This window comes from Schistocerca nitens, chromosome 3 (assembly GCF_023898315.1).
Source record: "Schistocerca nitens isolate TAMUIC-IGC-003100 chromosome 3, iqSchNite1.1, whole genome shotgun sequence".
NCBI lineage: Eukaryota > Metazoa > Arthropoda > Insecta > Orthoptera > Acrididae > Schistocerca > Schistocerca nitens.
In genome coordinates this window covers 461,201,629-461,220,137 of record NC_064616.1, presented here as the reverse complement: position 1 = coordinate 461,220,137, position 18,509 = coordinate 461,201,629, and the positions used below count along the sequence as shown (strand labels likewise).

Genomic DNA, 18,509 nt, shown 5'->3' with positions numbered 1-18,509 from the left:
CGCATTTAAACCTTCTTTCTACATTTTATTCTGTTAACGGAAGCTTCAATCAAACAATCTGGATTGATTTGACATTCCAAAACAACAGCTGAAGGCAAGTCTGTATAAACACTGTAGCCAACGTGTGACGTCACTTGCGCCAACTTGTTTACAGATCTAGTCACCAGGCAGCGCTGTCACGCTTTCAGCCTTGTTGATGACGTCATGAAGCGATTCCTCGGGGCCCGCGAGACGCACGTCCTCCGCAACAGTCTGCCAAGGATATAACAAATTCAGACAAGATAAACTTTCTTACGGGGAGGTTTAGTATCTTTGGCCCGAAATGTTCTTTGAGAATTTTTTTCTCGGGATGTGTTATAGATACCAATGTCAAATTTGGTCAAAACGTTTATTGATATTTCCTCTACAAACTGGAATTTTTTCGACCGGAAATGTCGAAGAACAAAGGCGGAAGTGACGTCGGAACGAAACAAAAATTCGATGTAGACCTCCATGCACGGTATGTCACAGGTCAGCCGGTTCGTCTGAAATCAAAATTGAGTTGACGTTAGCAAAGTATGTAAGATTCTTTACGAATTGTACCTCGCTTAAGTTATTTGGACCAAAGGAAATAAAATGGCGGCCATTTGAAAAAAAAATAGGGTTTTTTCATCGATTTTTCGAATTCGTCGGCCAAATAAAAATATTTATTGTTGATGGATCAGAATAAAAGTGGTAGACCTCTTAGACAATTTAGTTAGCTTCGTCGGAAACAAAGAATCACGCCAATCGGTTCAGTAGATTTGAAGTTACCATACCGCGCGTTAAAAAATTCGTTTCGAGAAAAAACCCGTCTGAAGTTTTGACTACATATAAACGCAATATTATGCAACTTACGTTCGATCTGCTATTCCAGGTCCATAAACTAGTCCTTCCTCTTCCTAATAGAGGGCGTTCTGCTCGATTTGGCCATCTTGCGCTGCTCCAGAGGCGCTAGTATGGCCAGTGACAAGCGATTTTCGGCCGCTTGAATCCGTGGTCGTCCGAATGCTTGGTGAACTGCGTCGAATAGTGTTCCAGTGTGACGTCCATCGTTGTCATGGTCTTCAGAATTGCTGAATACCCTTCGTTGAAGGTGCTCACTGTCAGGAAACTCACAGTCTTCGCACCAGGATGCAAATGCTTGGGGTCTAAATTCCAAACCCGCGCGTTCAAACTTTCATTTGAATTTTGTGTGTTTCCTCCCAAGCAGAGGTACAATAACTCGTCCTTCGAAAGAAAAAAGCTGGTCCGTGAAAAAGGCCTATGTCAGGGAGGTGCATTTTTTTGTTCAACCGCGAATAACAAACATTTCCGTTCCGTATTCGGAAAAAACGGTTTCAGGGGTGGATTCTAAACATTTTTATGGATCCAAAAAATGCAATTTAAAAAAATCGATTTTTTGAACGGTAAACCTCCCCTTAAAACAATCTAAATCGGAGAGCTGGTAACCGCCACTAATGAAGATAAGTATGCTAAAGTGCGGTATGGATGTTGACTGGAGAGGATCCCCAAAGCACCTCTTGATTAGTATTAGGCACATTTAGCCTCAAATTGCCAACATGTTTAGATGATCCTACATGAAAATCTTTGCATTAAAATGGTCTGCATTTGTTGGATATCACATCTAAGTCCTTACATAAAATTTATGCTTGTTAAATTCTGATTGCAAAAGTTAATTCCTAGAAGTCAAAAACAGATTTTAATATTCTAGTTAGTAACAAAACGAAGATATACCAATTTCACTCTAAAATAAAGCAGTAGTTATGTTTGTTTCTTCTTGGAGATGGTCCACCAAGCACAAGAGAAATTAGCACACAATGTGGGGAAAAGAATGATCTGCACATTCTTTGTGTCAGATGGCCTCATTACTAACATTGGTTTGATGAATACAAGACAGTAATTTCAGGTTAATACTCTGGAATTTGCTACCAAGGTTCTTCTAATACAGAGGACGCATTTAGAATCGGTCAATGCAAGTGATATTGTTCCTGAAACCACTGCATATATTCCATATTACTTGTGAAATCAGACATTCGTACTGCCTGCACCTTCTGAAGTTAAACAGGCAGGTTGCAATCCTGCAATACACTCTAAATGTTTGTATAATTTATGCACATAGCTCATGCCACAGCAAGTGTACATATATCTTGTTATTCTCAAAAACCAGTGCTCTCAAATAAATTCTTCCATTGCAAATTTGCTTAGGTTAGTAACTTCTTTTCTCAAAAGAACCAATAATTTGTAACAAGAGTACGTTTCTGTGGACATCTCCTCTTAAAAAACTGATGATTGTAGATATAACAAGTGACTCATCCACTACCATGCCCCCCACCCCCCTCCTTTCCCCACCATGTAAGCTTCCTCTCTTTCTTTACTGAGTAAATAAAATTCTGGGATGTTGGACAAATGTGCGACCCTAATTATTATTATTGTCTCTCTGTCATACTTAGGTGTGGATAATACAGCACTTTTATTCATGACCTGCAGCAAATTCATAAAAGTATGGCAAAGGTGCAAAATTATATGAATGTCGCTGCTAAGGTCTTCAATGCAAAGACTGGTTTGATGCAGCTCTCCACGCTAGTCTATCCTGTACAAGCCTCATCATCTCTCTGCAACTAATGCAATACACAGCCATGTGAACCTGTTTACTGTACTCACGCCTTGGTCTCCCCCTACAATTTTCAGTCTTGATTACCAAACTGACGATTCCTTTATACGCAAAGGTATGTCCTTTAAAGTAACTCCTTGCTTTAGTGAAGTTGTGCAACAACTTTCTGTTTTCCCCACTTCAGTTAAGTATTTTCTCATCAGTTATTCAATTTGCCCATATTATCTTCAGCATCCTTCTGTAGCACTTCATTTCAAATGCATTGATTCTCTTTTTTTGTCTGGACTGTTGTCATCACTTTTCATTTCCGTACAAGGAAACATTCCAGCCAACCAACTTTCAGAAGAGACTTTCTAACACTTAAATTTATAATCAATGTTAGCAAATTTCTAATTTTCAAAAATGCTTTCCTTGCTATTGCCAGTCTGTATTTTATATCTTAGTGTTTCATTTCCTAATACAATTCCCTCGGCACTGGCTGATTTAATTAGATTACATACCAGTTTCTCTATTCTCCTTTCGTTGATCTTCATTTTATAACATTTATTTAAGACAATATCCATTGTGTTCGATTGTTTTATGAAATTCCATACTGTCTCTGACACAATTACATCATCAGCAAACATCAAAGTTATTATTTCTTGTACATGAACTTTAGTTCCCTTTCTAAACTACTCCTTTGTTTCCTTTGCTGCCTGCTCAACACGTAGATTGAATAAGAATGAGGCAGGGCTACAGGCCTGTCTCACTCTCTTCTTTATTACTTTACTGTTTCCCTTTTGTGTCCTTTGAGCGTTGCAACTACAGTATGGTTTCTGCACAATTTGTAAATAACCTTTTAGCTTCCTGTATTTTGTTACTACTACATTCCAGTCAACATTGTCAAAAGCTTTCTCTAAATATAAAAATGTTTGCCTTTCTTCAACCTACCTTATAAGGTACGTTTTAGTGTCAATACTTCCTCTTCTACCAGTCTTCCTATTCTTCTGTAAATAATTCATGTTGGATTTTGTCACCATCATTGATTAAACTGATAGTTCAGTAATATTCACACCCATAAGCACCTGCTTCTTCTGAAATTGGAATTATTATATTCTTCTTGAAATCTGAGAATGTGTCACTTGTCTCATACGACTACCTCTCTCGAGTACTTCAATAATTCTGAAGGAATATCATTTATTCCAGAAGCCTTGTTTCTAATTAGGTCGTTCGGTGCTCTGTCTAATTTATTCTTCTAATATCATATCTCCCACCACATCTTCATTGGCATCCTCTTCCCATTCTATAATATTGTCTTCAAAGTCATTTCCCTTGTAGAGCCCTTCTATATATTCCTTCCATTTGACCTCTAGACATATCTCATTAGCCATTTTGCACTATCTATCCTTCTCATTTTTTAGACGTCTGCATTCCTTTTTGCCTGCTTTCTTTGAAGGTCTCAACAACCTCTGATTCTTTCAACTTTGGTCTAAGTCCATATCTGCCATTCTTTCATGATTTTTGAACTAAATAGTAACAATGTGTTCACTACCTTTCTACACGGTCGCTCAGGCCAGGCACAAGCCAACACCAGACGTCACCAGAGATTGCTGCAAAAAACTTTAGATAAGCAGGATGGGAGAAGGCCACTGAGACATTCTTTTGCAAGCTTTTCATTCCTCCTCCTCCTCCCCCCCCCCCTACCCGCGTCCATGTTCTCCCCTTCTCTTCCTTTCACTGCTATCAAATTTCAGTCCCTCATCACAGCTAACTTTTTGTCACCCTTAACTATGTTAATAACTTATTTTATCTCATAAAACATTCTTTCAATTTCTTCATCAATGGCATAGCATAATAAATAATTATTCTAACCATTTCAGGGATATTCAAGTAATTTTAAAATGAGCCTTTGTCATTTTATTAATAATGGTAAACATTACCCTAGTGAACTCGAGTGAAAGCAATTAATCTTTAAAGTATGGGACTATGATACCATTGTTATATCCTGGATTCTGGCCCATGTTTCAGGATGCTGTCCATTTTCCATCGCTATTATAGGAATATTAATAGTATCTGTACTTTGTGTAGAACAAGATACATTGTGCTTTGCTGCACTGACACTGGTATTTGTGTTGCTAGGTACAAATACCTGGTTCTTCTCCCTATTAATTTTCTTACTATCTTTTCCATTATAGGTTCTCCTATCTGCAGAACAAAAATTACGTTCTTTTCTCTTACGAAATTTTGTTGGGTAGTGATCCCCTTCGCTATTCTCTGTCTGCTTATTTCCTAGGTTCCTATTGTCTCCAGGACTGAAGTCTCTTATTTCTTTATTTAATGTATCTAAACCTTCTATAAATGCTAATAAGTGGTCTACTCTAGTCCACCCACTACATAGGATTTCTTTCCACAGAAAATATGGTAATCTCATCACGAGAATCTGAACTAAACATTTTTCATCTAGTGGGTTGTTCACGCATTCAGATCTAGTTAAACACTATCTAGTATATCTCTTATAGGTACCCCAGAAACTACGAGAGGGTACCCAAAAGAAAGCAGAATTATTTTTTTAAAAGCTATATATTTTCAAATTGTTTACAAAAAAACCTTATCCCCTTCAAAATACTCTCCGTTCAACTAATACATTTGTCCCACCGGTGCTTCCACTGTTCAAAACATTTTTGTAATCATCTTTAGAAATGGCTGACAGCTTCTCCCTTGTTTTTTCTTAACTTCTTCAATGTTGTCAAATAGGTGTCCTTTCATGCCCCTTTTCATGCGCAGAAATAAGAAAAAGTTGCATAGAGCCAGATCAAGCAAGTAAAGTACGTGGGGTGGTGGAACCATGCCATTTTTAGCCAAAAACTGTCTAACAGAGATGGCTGTGCACACAGGTGCATTGTCATAGTGGAAGAATCAATCTCCTGTCTGCCACAAATCAGGTATTTTTTGATGAACACTGTTGCACAATCTTCTTAAGACTTCCAAATAAAATGTTTGATTTATAGTCCGACCTGGGGGAACAAACTCTGAATGAACTTTTCAATATTTTTGTTGATTTGGGCAGTTGATAGATGCCCAGAAGGAGGTTTGTCACCATTTTTAAATTTAGCAAACCCCTCGTACAGTTGGGTTTTTTCCATAACGTCATCTTGGTAAGCTACTTTCAACATTAAAACAGTTTCAGCAGCATTTTTACTGTGTAGAAAACAAAATTTCACAGCTGCTTGTTGTTCACTTAAACCTGCAACCATAAAAAACAAAACAAGAACAAAACAGTGCTAGCAAGAACAATTCCTGCAGATGAACAGAACAAGTCAGGTCAAGAACACTGGCAGCACTGAATTGGCAACGATTTGTGCTATAGGTGCCTAGCGGCAGAAAGCTCGGCCCATGTCAATGTTATTCTGATTATTACTATTATTATTTTTATTTATTTATTTATTGTACCCCCTTGTTGCCACTTATAAATCTCTGATCAAGCTTGGTGGGTGCTGTTAAGGTTGACAATACAGCCTCTTGTAAAGGTTGCCTACATTTGTGAAAAGGGTGGATGACAGAAATCAAAGCACAGTGGTGGCCTGTGAGATGAACCAGCGATGAAACTGTTGTCACGGAGGCCATAACACCTTTATGTGTTGTAAATTATACAAATAGTGGCAGTTCTCAGGGAGAATATTCCACACAGTTATCTGGCTTACCCAATGCTGACAGGCCACCTGCATGGTGATGATACTGGGGTCACTGCCAAAGATTTCTTATCTCCACTTTCAAATGGGACTGCCTCCCTTGGCATCATATATCCACACAATGTTTTTTCCCTTAACCTCTCAGGAAAAGTTTCCTGTAGTGTGTCCCCAATTTGCAAAATCACCCTGTAATGCCGCTGTAACTGAGACAAGACTGAATTAAGGCCTTACAAAATATTGAGCATTCTGACAGACTTGGGCAATTCCAGCAGGACAATGTGACACCCCACACGTCCATAATGCCTACAGAGGGGCTCTAGGAACACTCTTCTGAGTTTAAACACTGCCACTGGCCAACGAAATCCCCAGGCATGAAGACTGTTGAGCATATCTGGGATACCTTGCAAAGTGCTGTCCAGAAGAGATCTCCAACCCCTCGCACTCTTACAGATTTATGGACAGTTCTGCAGGATTCATGGTGTCAGTTCCCTCCAGCACTACTTCAGACATTAGTCGAGACCATGCCATGTTGGGTTGCGGCACTTCTGCGTGCTTGTAGGGGTCCTACACGATATAAGACAGGTGTACCAGTTTCTTTGGCTCTTCAGTGTATTTGGAACTGTTCTTCGCGATACAGCCAAACACACACTATTATGCAAACTGAAATCTGTTAAAACATGAATGGTGGTGGGACTTGGTCAGTTTCATAATAGAAGAAGGAAAGAAAGAAAGAAATCCTTGGATTGGACAAACAGATCCTTGAGCTGTGTGCTACACCGTACATCTACCAGTTTAACCTGAAAGTAATGAGCTACAACAGCAACCAAAAGCGAGAATGCTCTGACAAAAAAATCAAAATTAGTCTTCATTCGTTTAAATTCTTGAAACACCTTTGAGAATACACGATGAAGTGTCTGAATAACTGAAACCTAGTCAGTCGTGTCTGGTCCACAACTGACTGCCTTTTGTTCTGGGAAATACTCCATGTTGTGTACAAGAAGCTGACTTTTCCATAGGTTTAATTTTTGTCTGAAAGCATCAATTTTGTCCACCAAATCTGTCACTAAATTGTTGTCTCTTTGCACTGAGACACTTCATGTTTTCAGATAATTGGTGATGTTGGCCATAAATGTGAGATCAGTAATTCAATGACGATCATGGAGATGCTTGTCCTCTTTTCCATTCACCTCTAGAAATATTGTGATCTCTTCTCACAAATTAACCCGGATATGGCTGTTGTCAATCTGGAAAGATTTTTACAGTGGCGCGTAAAACTGCTTATAGCACTTAGTTATTCTGCTTGCCAATACAAGCATTAGTATACACTTCATCCAATAAACCCTTTCCATTGCTTAAAACATAATCTAGCTTCCATTGTTGAGTCACACTTTTTCTGTGTGCGTGTGAAAACTTGCTGGCTGAAACTGGATTATCCGTCCGACCTTCTTGTCGATGGGTAAGTACATGGAGTTTATAAATGAGTATCGGGGTTTTAACGCTTTATAATATTTATTAAATTAAACTTACAGTTATAAATGATATGTCAAATGAAAGAGCAGCTCAAACAGTTTTACCAAGAACCTTCTAAATGTCCAATGTGAGCACCATTTGTCACACAGCACACATCAAGTCTATAGCCGAGCGCTGGATAGGCCACAAGGGGCCCAATGACAGGGCTTGTTTTTCATGGCCTCCACGTTCACCCAACCTAATGCCATGTGATTTTTTCCTTTGGGGCTTCATCAAGGATCGTGTGTACATGCCTCCGCTACCAGTAGACCCCCCCCCCCCCTCTCACCCTCCACCTCCGCCTCCGAGTTCAGAAACCAGATTGAAGCACCTATTGCTACAATCACCGAAGACACACTTATCAACGTTTGGGAGGAACTCGGTTATAGACTTGATGTGTGCCGTGTGACAAATGGTGCTCACAATGAACATGTGTAAGGCTCATGGTAAAATTGTTTGAGTTGCTCTTTCATTTGACATATCATTTATAACTGTAAGTTTAATATAATAAATATTATAAAGCGTTAAAACCCCAATATTCATTTATAAACACCCTGTATAATGTGAAACGCTAAAAACACTAACGCACTCCGTCTTCAGGCCATGAGTGGCCTACCGGGACCATCCGACCGCCGTGTCATCCTCATCAGAGGATGCGGATAGGAGGGGCGTGGGGTCAGCACACCGCTCTCCCGGTCGTTATGATGGTATTCTTGACCGAAGCCGCTACTATTCGGTCGAGTAGCTCCTCAATTGGCATCACGAGGCTGAGTGCACCCCGAAAACTGGCAACAGCGCATGGCAGCCTGGATGGTCCCCCATCCAAGTGCCGACCACGCCCGACAGTGCTTAACTTCGGTGATCTCACGGGAACCGGTGTATCCACGGCGGCAAGGCCGTTGCCCCCTGTATAATGTCTATGTGAATATATTTATTAGAGATATAACTATTCACATATTATCTCAGAATGGCGTATTAGCATACTAAAGGATAATACAGATATTTCTTTGCCAACTATTACCTCCATGACCGTCTATTTAAACACATCCTTCTAGAAAGACATTAGTTTACTGCATACAAAAATCAGACACAATGTTTTCTGGGATTCCCATTTCACTGCAATGTAATTACATGTGCTTATACAAAATTTTAGTAACAAAGGTTGAGGTTTTAATCACTAAAATGTATAAAATATGCTCTTAAACATGTTTAACATCACGTTTTTTTTTTAATTTTCATTTTTTAAAATATCGGAATTGAGAACCCAGTCTTTTGTACAAACCACGCTTTTGAAGAGGATTGCTCTTATTTAGTTTTATGAAAATAAAGAGCAGCAGTAAGAGTAAATACTATTAAAAGCATCGCTAATATAAGCAAATAATTGCATTTCCTGTACAATTATTTGCAGGGAATGGGTGACATTAGATGAACTTCTTGAAATTCAAGAGTACTGATGATGGCATTCCTGAAAATAGTTTGGATATTGCTTTGTTACCACCCACAAACGCCAGATGATCTGCTGAAAGCTCCAGCTGCAATTGGCAGTAATGCTATGCCTAAAAACATTGAAATTCCAATTCCATCTATCTTTACCAATGATACAGATACTGACATTTTAACAAGTAGAGATTCTCTGCCTTCCACAGCCACTGCTGCAGTATCCTATGCAATACCAAAGAAATCCACTGCACTAAAATGAAAAATCAACTAAACTGTCTTGTACACACAACTGGGCAAAACAAACACTTTCACCTACAACCACAGTCTTGCCACAAATGAGTACTGCAAAATATTCATTGGGGACACCATTAGAATATTTTGAACTATTTTTGACCATCATGTGATAAGCATGATGGTGAAATACACCAACCAATATGCAGCGAAGAGGAACCAACTTGGAGATTGCTCTGAAGAGGAAATGAAATGTTTTTTTAGCTATTTTGCTTCTTAGTGGATACGTCGTCCGGCCAAGGAAATACATGTATTGGCAGATGACAACAAATGTAAACAACGTTTTAGTTTCTAATGCAATATTCAGGGACCGCTTCAAGTTCATTATGTCAAATATTCACATTTGCAACAATGATGATGGTGCTGACAGATTTTCTAAGGTTCACCCCCTTACAAGCACGATAAAGAAAAATGCAGAGAACGCAATGCAGAGAACATATGCCTAATAAGCAAAATCATTCAGTCGACGAAAGCATAGTGCCTTATTTCGGGCGGCGTGAGGCAAAACAATTTATTCGAGGCAAACCTATAAGATACGGGTTCAAGTTCTGGTGTGGAGGTCCAAGTAATGGATATTTGACATGGCTTGAACCATATCAAGAGCTGGCACACTGCCAGTAAAATATGTTCACAATGATCTGGAGTAGTCACGACTTATATCGACCAGCTGGAAGAGATGCCATATAGACTGTATTTTGACAATTTATTTACTTCATTTCACCTTCTGTCTGAGTTGCATCTACGAAATATCCAGGCCACAGGTACTATAAGAACCAACAAAATTGGTAAAGATTGTCGTTTATAGAAGGGAGAAGATTTGGAAAGGAAACCTAGAGAGGCATTTGACTTCAGGTTGGACAGTTCAGCTAATATATTAGTGGCTTCATAGAATGACAACAGTATGGTGACAACAGCAGCAAACTTTGACACTATATATCCAACTCGTGCAGTAATGCGGTATTCACGTTCGGAGGAAAGACAGACAGTAATTCACCAACAAGAGTCATTTATCACAACAATAAGTTTAAAGATGGAACTGACAGAGCTGACCAAAATATTTCACTCTACAGTGAATCTATCAGGGGTAAGAAATGGTAATTCCCCATAATTGCACATTTAGTTGATGTAGATGAACACAATGCATGGCAGCTCTACGGATAGCATTTCGTCGAAGAATCATCACTCAATTCTGGAATCAACTGCTATTGCTACGTAGAGAGGACGACTATCTAAAATGGCAAAAATTGATTTTAGATATGACAAGCTGGAACATTATGTTGCAGATTTGCCACTTGAACCACAGGAAAGAAGAAACAACTTCACTGTTGCTAATGTCACAAAAAATTCTAAAACACAGTAACACAGTACATTAAATGTAGTATACCACTTCATGCATCATGTTTCATACTGTTCCACACAAAATAGTAAAGCAGTATTGTTTGAATGCTTAAATAGTGACATTGTGTTAAGTGAATGTATATTCAGTCAAAATCCTTCCAGAAGGATAGGCCGTTTTTCAAAATTCATGCAAATTAAAATTGTATAACTATTATAAACATGTAAGTTTAATTATAATTAAGTGATTATTTTTATTAAAATGCAAACAAAAAATAATTCAACCTTATCTGGGTTAAGGAACCTCTTCAGGACTTGTCCACGACTTAGCCACCTAACTTCAGAGTGATGTGGAACTTCAGCATATTAGGCTTTGGCATCGGCCAAGACTTCCTTAAATATACGCTGTCTCAGTCCATGGGACCAAATGTAGTTCACTGAATGGACAAATACCTCAATTACATCATTCACTTTAGCTGACTAGGCACACAGCACCTCTTGATGTATCAGGTATTGAACTGCAGCTGTTGATGAGGCCCCAACAGATTCCAACTTCTCCCTTATGAAGCTAGTAAGACCACAACATTCTCCCTGCATTGATGGCCCACTGTTGTGATACTGACCAGCCGTTTCCACTCCACTCCAAATGAATCAATTGACACATGCATCACATCAAAAATGATGTAGCCAGTAGTAGTGCCCTTACATGAGATTAAACTGAGAAGCTCCCCCATTACTTCTAGCTTACTCCCCGCACAAAAATCCCCAGCTTTGCTGTGACCAACATGTCAGTGGAATCGTAAAATGCGATGTAAAATGCTATGAACTTGGATGCCCTCTGAGTCAACTGACCCTGTACGTCTGCAGCTGCAGCAGCAATGCGGCGTTCCACATGTGTTGAGAAAGAAACAATCATCTCTCTTGTGGTTTATGTCATAGTGTCAATGAGATTGGAATTTAGTGTTTCTGTCCTTGTTTACTGACAGTTTCAGTAGAGTAGCACGCACGTGCCCAGAGTTTTCCGTGTCTGGCTACACTGGGTGCTTGGCTGTTCCAGCTGTTGACATGTATTGAATACATCAGCATCTTCGCAGTGTATTGCATCAACAGACACACATTTGTTTGTATGACCAAATCAATAGCAGACAGTCTTGTAAAGATGGGTTCATTACACTAAGCAGGTCTTTCTTTAATTTGTTGTGAGGGGAGTGCATGATAAGCATGTCACGAATTAGTGAGTGCGTGTAAGATTTCTTACATCGATCATTTTCACAATAAAATTCACATTTCCGAGTCAGGCCCCGTAAATGAGTGAATTACTCTTTATAGTTTTGATTTGACTTCTTGAAACATTGAAAAAAATCTCTATCTGCCAGTAGCAACATGAAGTTGTGGGTCAAATTATTTCACAAGAATTTCTTTAATGTCAAAATAAGAGTGAGTCACAGTTTACTAGCATGTGATAATTTCTGGAGAAGTTGAAATACAGTGGGGCCTCCTCATACTAAAAAAAATTAGTTTCTTTCTACATAACCTGATATCTGATGCATGAGGATATGCTGCTCCAGATGTTGGATATAGTTGTTCCAGAACTCAACTTTTTGATTGAATGCTAGAAATGCTGACGGTAGCATCCTAATTGGAAGTGGTTCTTTTTGGTCGTCATTCTCGCTTTCTTCAAATCAAGCCAAGTGCGCCATTATCAAGTCCTGTTGTGCTTACAGTTGTTGCAATAAGTTTTGCAGGGGCTAAATGATGAGTTCCGATTGGGCCATGTGTGAAAAATATGCTCAGAAGAGTTTACAATATTCCCAGAAATCTTCCTGGAAAGGAAACGAATTTGCAGTCCGAGAACCTACTATATACAAAATATTTTAAGCCATACAATGTTTCCACAAAAATCAATAAAATTAATTATGCACTTAAAATTAAGTAATATTAAAAATTGTCCTGCTTAGGTAGGCCTTTTTACCCCTCTGCTTGTCACCCCTATTGGCAAGATTGGTTCAAATGACTCTGAGCACTATGGGACTTAACTTCTGAGGTCATCAGTCCCCTAGAAGCCAGCTGGCTTCATGTAGGTCTTCTGATTCTGGAAAAGAAAACAAGATAGGATTTCTGCCTATAGGCATGGGAGTTCAATGTGGCCTGATTTGTTTTTTAGGGTGCATTGTAACTCCATGTGAACGTTTAATTTTAAATATATAATTTCCAAGCTGCTCTATGGCTATGCCTGGTATATTGCCTTTTCCCCATACTTGCGAACTGAAATGAGTAAGAGATCATTCAGTTAAAAAAAAAAAAGGTTCCAACTGTTGTCAAAATTTATCTTGTGGGTACAGGAGTTGCTTTAAAACTGACATCAAAGTTTGAAGCCATCTTCCATGAAGTTTCTCTCCTGGCGATATGCTTCATGTGGATTAGCTCTGTATCAAGATCAATAAAGTATTGTCTTTAATAAATTGCTGAACCTGCTTCGTCACGTGTGACTTGAGAGTTTGTACGAATCTTTCAGTGAGTCCATTGGCCTCAGGAAGAAGTCTTGGTGGAAGATATTGATGACATCTGCATCACAAATGGAAATTTCGAAAAAGCGTCGATGTGGATGAGACCGTAGCTTCCGAGAAATGGTCCTGCAAAACCAGTAAGCAGATGCGACCAGGATTCTGATGCTTATTGCCATGAAAAATATTGTTGAGGTCAAACTGAGTAATATTCTCGACATGTGGCATTTAGCCACTATCGTTTCAGTGTATTTGTTAAAAATTTTCCAGTAGCAATGCTCTTTGGCAGTTTGTTTGGTACAAACTATGCCCACTGTCACTGATGTAGCAACTGTAGTACATCAGATTTAAGAACTGCAGGGGCAGCCACTCATGTCTTGCCTTATTCTGGATGTACCAGAATGACACCTTTGTACACTATAAGTGCATGCCTCATATTCCAGTAATATTTAATCTTTGGTTGATTAAGTAATTTCTTATCAGTAGGCCACTCTGTTGTATTATACTGTTTGATCTAGGCAAAACAGGATCTGTAGACACAAGTTAGGCAACTAAACTTGTATTTACTGGGAAATCTTCCGCTGTATCTTTGCTACTGACATTTACAGAAAAACAAACATCACCTAATGAGTCAAACTTCTTGTCTTGCCCTTTTGACAAACTTGAAAGCAAATGTGTTTTACGCATGTTGTGCTGTGAACAGGAATATAATTTCACTTTCATAATTCAACAGAAGCAGCCCCCAGTGCTGCAATCATTGAGCTGTCCATGTAGGAACTGTATTGTTCAGTCCAAATGTAGCCACTGAAGATTTGTGGTCTGTGAGGAAGCTGAATTTATATCTGTAAATGTAGTCATGAAATGTCTTGATTGCAAATACAATCACAAGAACTGCCTCCTTGATCTGTATGTAATTTCTTTGTGCAACTGTAAGAGTATTTGAAGTAAATGCAGTTGGTCATTTAAAATCATGTCAATGTGACAGAGTGGCACCTATGCCAGAGTCAGAAGCATCTGTACCAATCGTGAGTATTTTGCTTGGATTGTATGACATTTGGCAGCAAGCAAATGTTGTTGCAATTTGTTAAATGTGTATTGGCATCCCCTGATTCAGTTGCATTTAGTGTCCTTTGTAACAGCTTAAGCAGTGATTTACTGATGGAAACTACATGAGGAGGGAACTTCCGATAATAATTTATTTACCCTAATAAGGAATTGACAAGGGTTGAATGCCTCCACCTTTGTTAATTGGGTTTGGATAGGAATATTGTAATAAATCAAATGCAGAAATAATCCTTAGAATGTGATCTTTAATTACCAATATTCACTTTTCCACATAATCACCAGCCGATTGGATACATTTCTGCCAAAGATGAACAAGTTTTCTGAAGCCGTCATGAAAGAAGTCGCTCTGTTTCCGCAACCACAGTCTCACAGTTCTCTCAGTGTCTTCATCAGAAGCATAATGATGTCCTCGCAGATAGTCTTTCATTATTGGGAACAGATGGAAGTCAGATGGTGCTAAATCTGGACTGTATGGAGGATGCTGTACGATGATGAGATTCAGTCTCTGAAGTCCTGCTGTGGTGGCACGTGAAATGTGTAGTTTGGCATTGTCATATGGCAGGAAAACATTTCCCTTTTCCTTTTGGATCCTTGTTAGCCATCGTTTCAGAGTTCGCAGCATTTTGATGTAATGCTCTGAATTTATTGTTGTTCCACGATCAAGGAAATCAACATAGGTAACACCATCAGCATCCCAGAACACTGTGGCCATGATTTTTCCAGCTAAGGGCTAAGTCTTGAATTTCTTTTTCTGGCACGAGTCTGTGTGTCAATATTCCATAGACTGATGTTTAGTCTCTGTGTCGTAATGGTGTACCCACGTTTCGTCTCCTGTCACAATTGAGTGGAAAAAGCCGTCACCTTCATTCTCATAACGCGAGAGGAGTTCCTGGCAAATTTCAAGTCTGTGGACTTTCATTTGAGGAGTCAGCATCTCATTGTGCACGGATCTTCCTATAGCCAAGCAAAGCAATAATGTGATCCATACGTTCTTGTGAAATGCCGATTGTGCTTGCAATTTCTCTCTGAATCAATCTGTCAACATTTTGCTTGTGAAACTCTGTGGTTGCTGTCACAGGACGTCCAACTCTTTGTTTGTCACACAGGGCAGATGGTCCCACCTCAACATCTTTAAACTTACTTGTCCAATGTATTACAGTACCAGTGCAAGAAAGAGAGTCAGTGTAAGCCTGCTATAAAGACGGTTATCAAAATTAAAAGAAAAGATTTTGACACTGATTCAGATTACAGTTTTGATGATGATGCACCAATAAATAATTCTAACGAAGAAGCGACGGAGTGGGAGTATGGATCCTGCCAGGTAAAATGGTCAAGTGATGCACCTGCACACGAAGATAAAAGTGTGTGGATACAATGCTAAATGTGTACTGCTGGTATCAGTGTGACAGGTCGCAAGCAATTTCTCTGCGGATGCTGCAGGTGATTTATACAACAACAGAAACATTTTACAGAGGATAATTTATATTAATGTGATATTATTGTATTATTAGGACTAATCTGTATTAAGTAAAAATCAGCATTGTTTTGAACTACACACCACATAATTTAATTGTTTATCTGCCCATAATTAACCTTCTTCAATAGCCCTGACCACTATCCAATAGCCCCATTCAAATGCTCTTCTGTCCAATCGAGAGCGTAAATCGAAAGACAGTATATCATGAATGTTTGACAATCTTGTACAACCACCTTTTACAGATAGGATAGGTACACACATAGAAGTATTACTACATGCGTAAAAGGAAAATGTAATTAATAATTTACTGGGAAAAAATTATGTAAATTGAAATTATTTTTATGGCTCTGCTGTAACCTACTCTTTTCTTTAAATCTCTATAACATACAGTTTATAACGCAAATGAAAACATTATTCATTGTAGGCTCTGTTATTAAAGTTTTTTATTTAAGTCATGCAACTGGCTAATTTTGATAATGTGTCATTATCAGGCACATGTGTGACATTATATTATGTACAATGCAATTTACATTGTGTAAATATCGGGTTCATCTTACACATATATGGCCACATGTTGTAATTCATAAATATATGAAGACGGAATCCAAATCATATTGCTACACCATCACAGGTCACACTCTAGCTGTAACTGCAACTACTCATACAGGCAGTGGAGGCACACACTGTAAAATGTGATACATGTTAAGTTGATGCTACACATGTGCCTAATGACGACACAACGCTGAAATTAGCTTATCACACAAATTAAATTAAAAACTTTAATATACAGCCTACAATGGACCATGTTTCCATTTGTAAAATATTTGGAGGCTGTAGACCCACGCAGAAACAAAATTTTGATTTATAAAACTTCGTCACTTCTTCATGTACCCTCAATATGGTTTATTCCAAATGGGCTGCCTTCATCGCATTCAATATTCTCTGTTGTTCATCAGAGGACAAATGCATCATACACTATGTGATCAAAAGTATCCGGACACCTTGCTGAAAATGACTTAAAAGCTCGTGGCACCCTCCATCGGTAATGCTGCAATTCAATATGATGTTGGCCCATCCTTACTCTTGATACCAGCTTCCACTCTTGCAGGCATATGTTCAATCAGGTGCTGGAAGGTTTCTTGAGGAATGGCAGTCCATTCTTCACTGAGTGCTGCACTGAGGAGAGGTATCGACGTCGGTCAGTGAGGCCTAGCATGAAACTGGCGTTCCAAAACATTCCAAAGGTGTTCCATAGGATTCAGGTCAGGTCTCTGTGCAGGCCAGTCCATTACAGGGATTTTATTGTTGTGTAACCACTCTGCCACAGGCCGTGCATTATGAACAGGTGCTCGATCATGTTAAAAGATGCAAACGCCATCCCCAAATTGCTCTTCAACAGTGGGAAGCAAGAAGGTGCTTAAAACATCAATGTAGACCTGTGCTGTGATAGTGCCACGCAAAACAACAAGGGGTGCAAGTCCCCTCCATGAAAAGCACGACCACACCACAACACCATCGCCCCTGAATGTTACTGGCAGATGACGTTCACTGGGCATTCGCCATATACACACCCTGCTATCGGATCGCCACACTGTGTACCGTGATTCGTCACACCACACAACTTTTTTCCACTGTTCTATCATCCAAAATTTACACTCCTTACACCAAGCGAGGCGTCGTTTGGCATTTACCGGCATGATATGTGGTTTATGAGAAGCTGCTTGACCATGAGGTCCAAGTTTTCTCACCTCCCCCCTAACTGTCATAGTACTTGCAGTGGATCCTGATTCAGTTTGGAATTCCTGTGTGATTGTCTGGATAGATGTCTGCCTATTACACATTACCAACATCTTCAACTGTTGGAGGTCTCTGTCAGTGGAGCTAGAGATGTTTAGGAGTGTGGAAATTTTGTGTACAGACATATGACACAAGTGGCATCCAATCAGCTGACCACGTTCCAAGACCGTGAATTCCGGGGTGCACCCCATTCTGCTCTCTCACTGTGTCTAGTGACTACTGAGGTCACTGATATGGAGTACCTGACAGTAGGTGTCAGCACAATGCATCTAATATGAAAAATGTATGTTCTTGTAGGTGTCCGTATACTTTTGATCTCATAATGTATCGTCTTTGTGTCTGGTGTTGTAATGGTGTTCCAATGGGTGATTTTTCCAGCTCATAATAGTGGGGTGGCATAATAAGCACTTTTTGTAGCCTTCAAACAACATGAAAAAGTAATGTAATTCTCATTCCTCGTTGAACGTTGTAGCTTCCCCACTTTCTTTTTCTTTTTGTGCAAATGTGTAGACGCCATAGTGCTCCTGATTCTGAACATAAATCTAATTTAACACAGGTTGTGTCATTAATGAACTGCTTGACAAGTCTCAAGGCTACTGTCTAACTCTAGAGGCATTCTTTCTCTCCCTCCTCACCATTCTGGCCCATTCGCTGGTGTGCTCAGAGCGCTAGGCAAGAGAGTGGCTGAAGTGTTCGCGGGATGCTGTTTGGCCAGGCCTGATCTAAAGGTGCGAGTCCACTAGCAAGTAACTTCAGGAAGCACTTGCTGGGGTGTTTACATCAGAACAAAA

General features: G+C 39.3%; 1 protein-coding gene and 1 pseudogene across 1 annotated transcript in view; both read right to left on the bottom strand.

The window, feature by feature from the left end:
* Positions 1–240: 240 nt before the first annotated feature.
* The window catches only part of LOC126248386 (crossover junction endonuclease MUS81), a 214,678-nt gene continuing 196,409 nt past the window's right edge, over positions 241–18,509 (bottom strand). Inside the window, exon 12 of the mRNA XM_049949329.1 lies at positions 241–524. Coding sequence (XP_049805286.1) covers positions 505–524 — 20 coding nt within the window. The 3' untranslated portion in view covers positions 241–504. The remainder of the gene's footprint in view (positions 525–18,509) is intronic.
* LOC126250216 (5S ribosomal RNA) lies at positions 8,596–8,713 on the bottom strand (annotated as a pseudogene).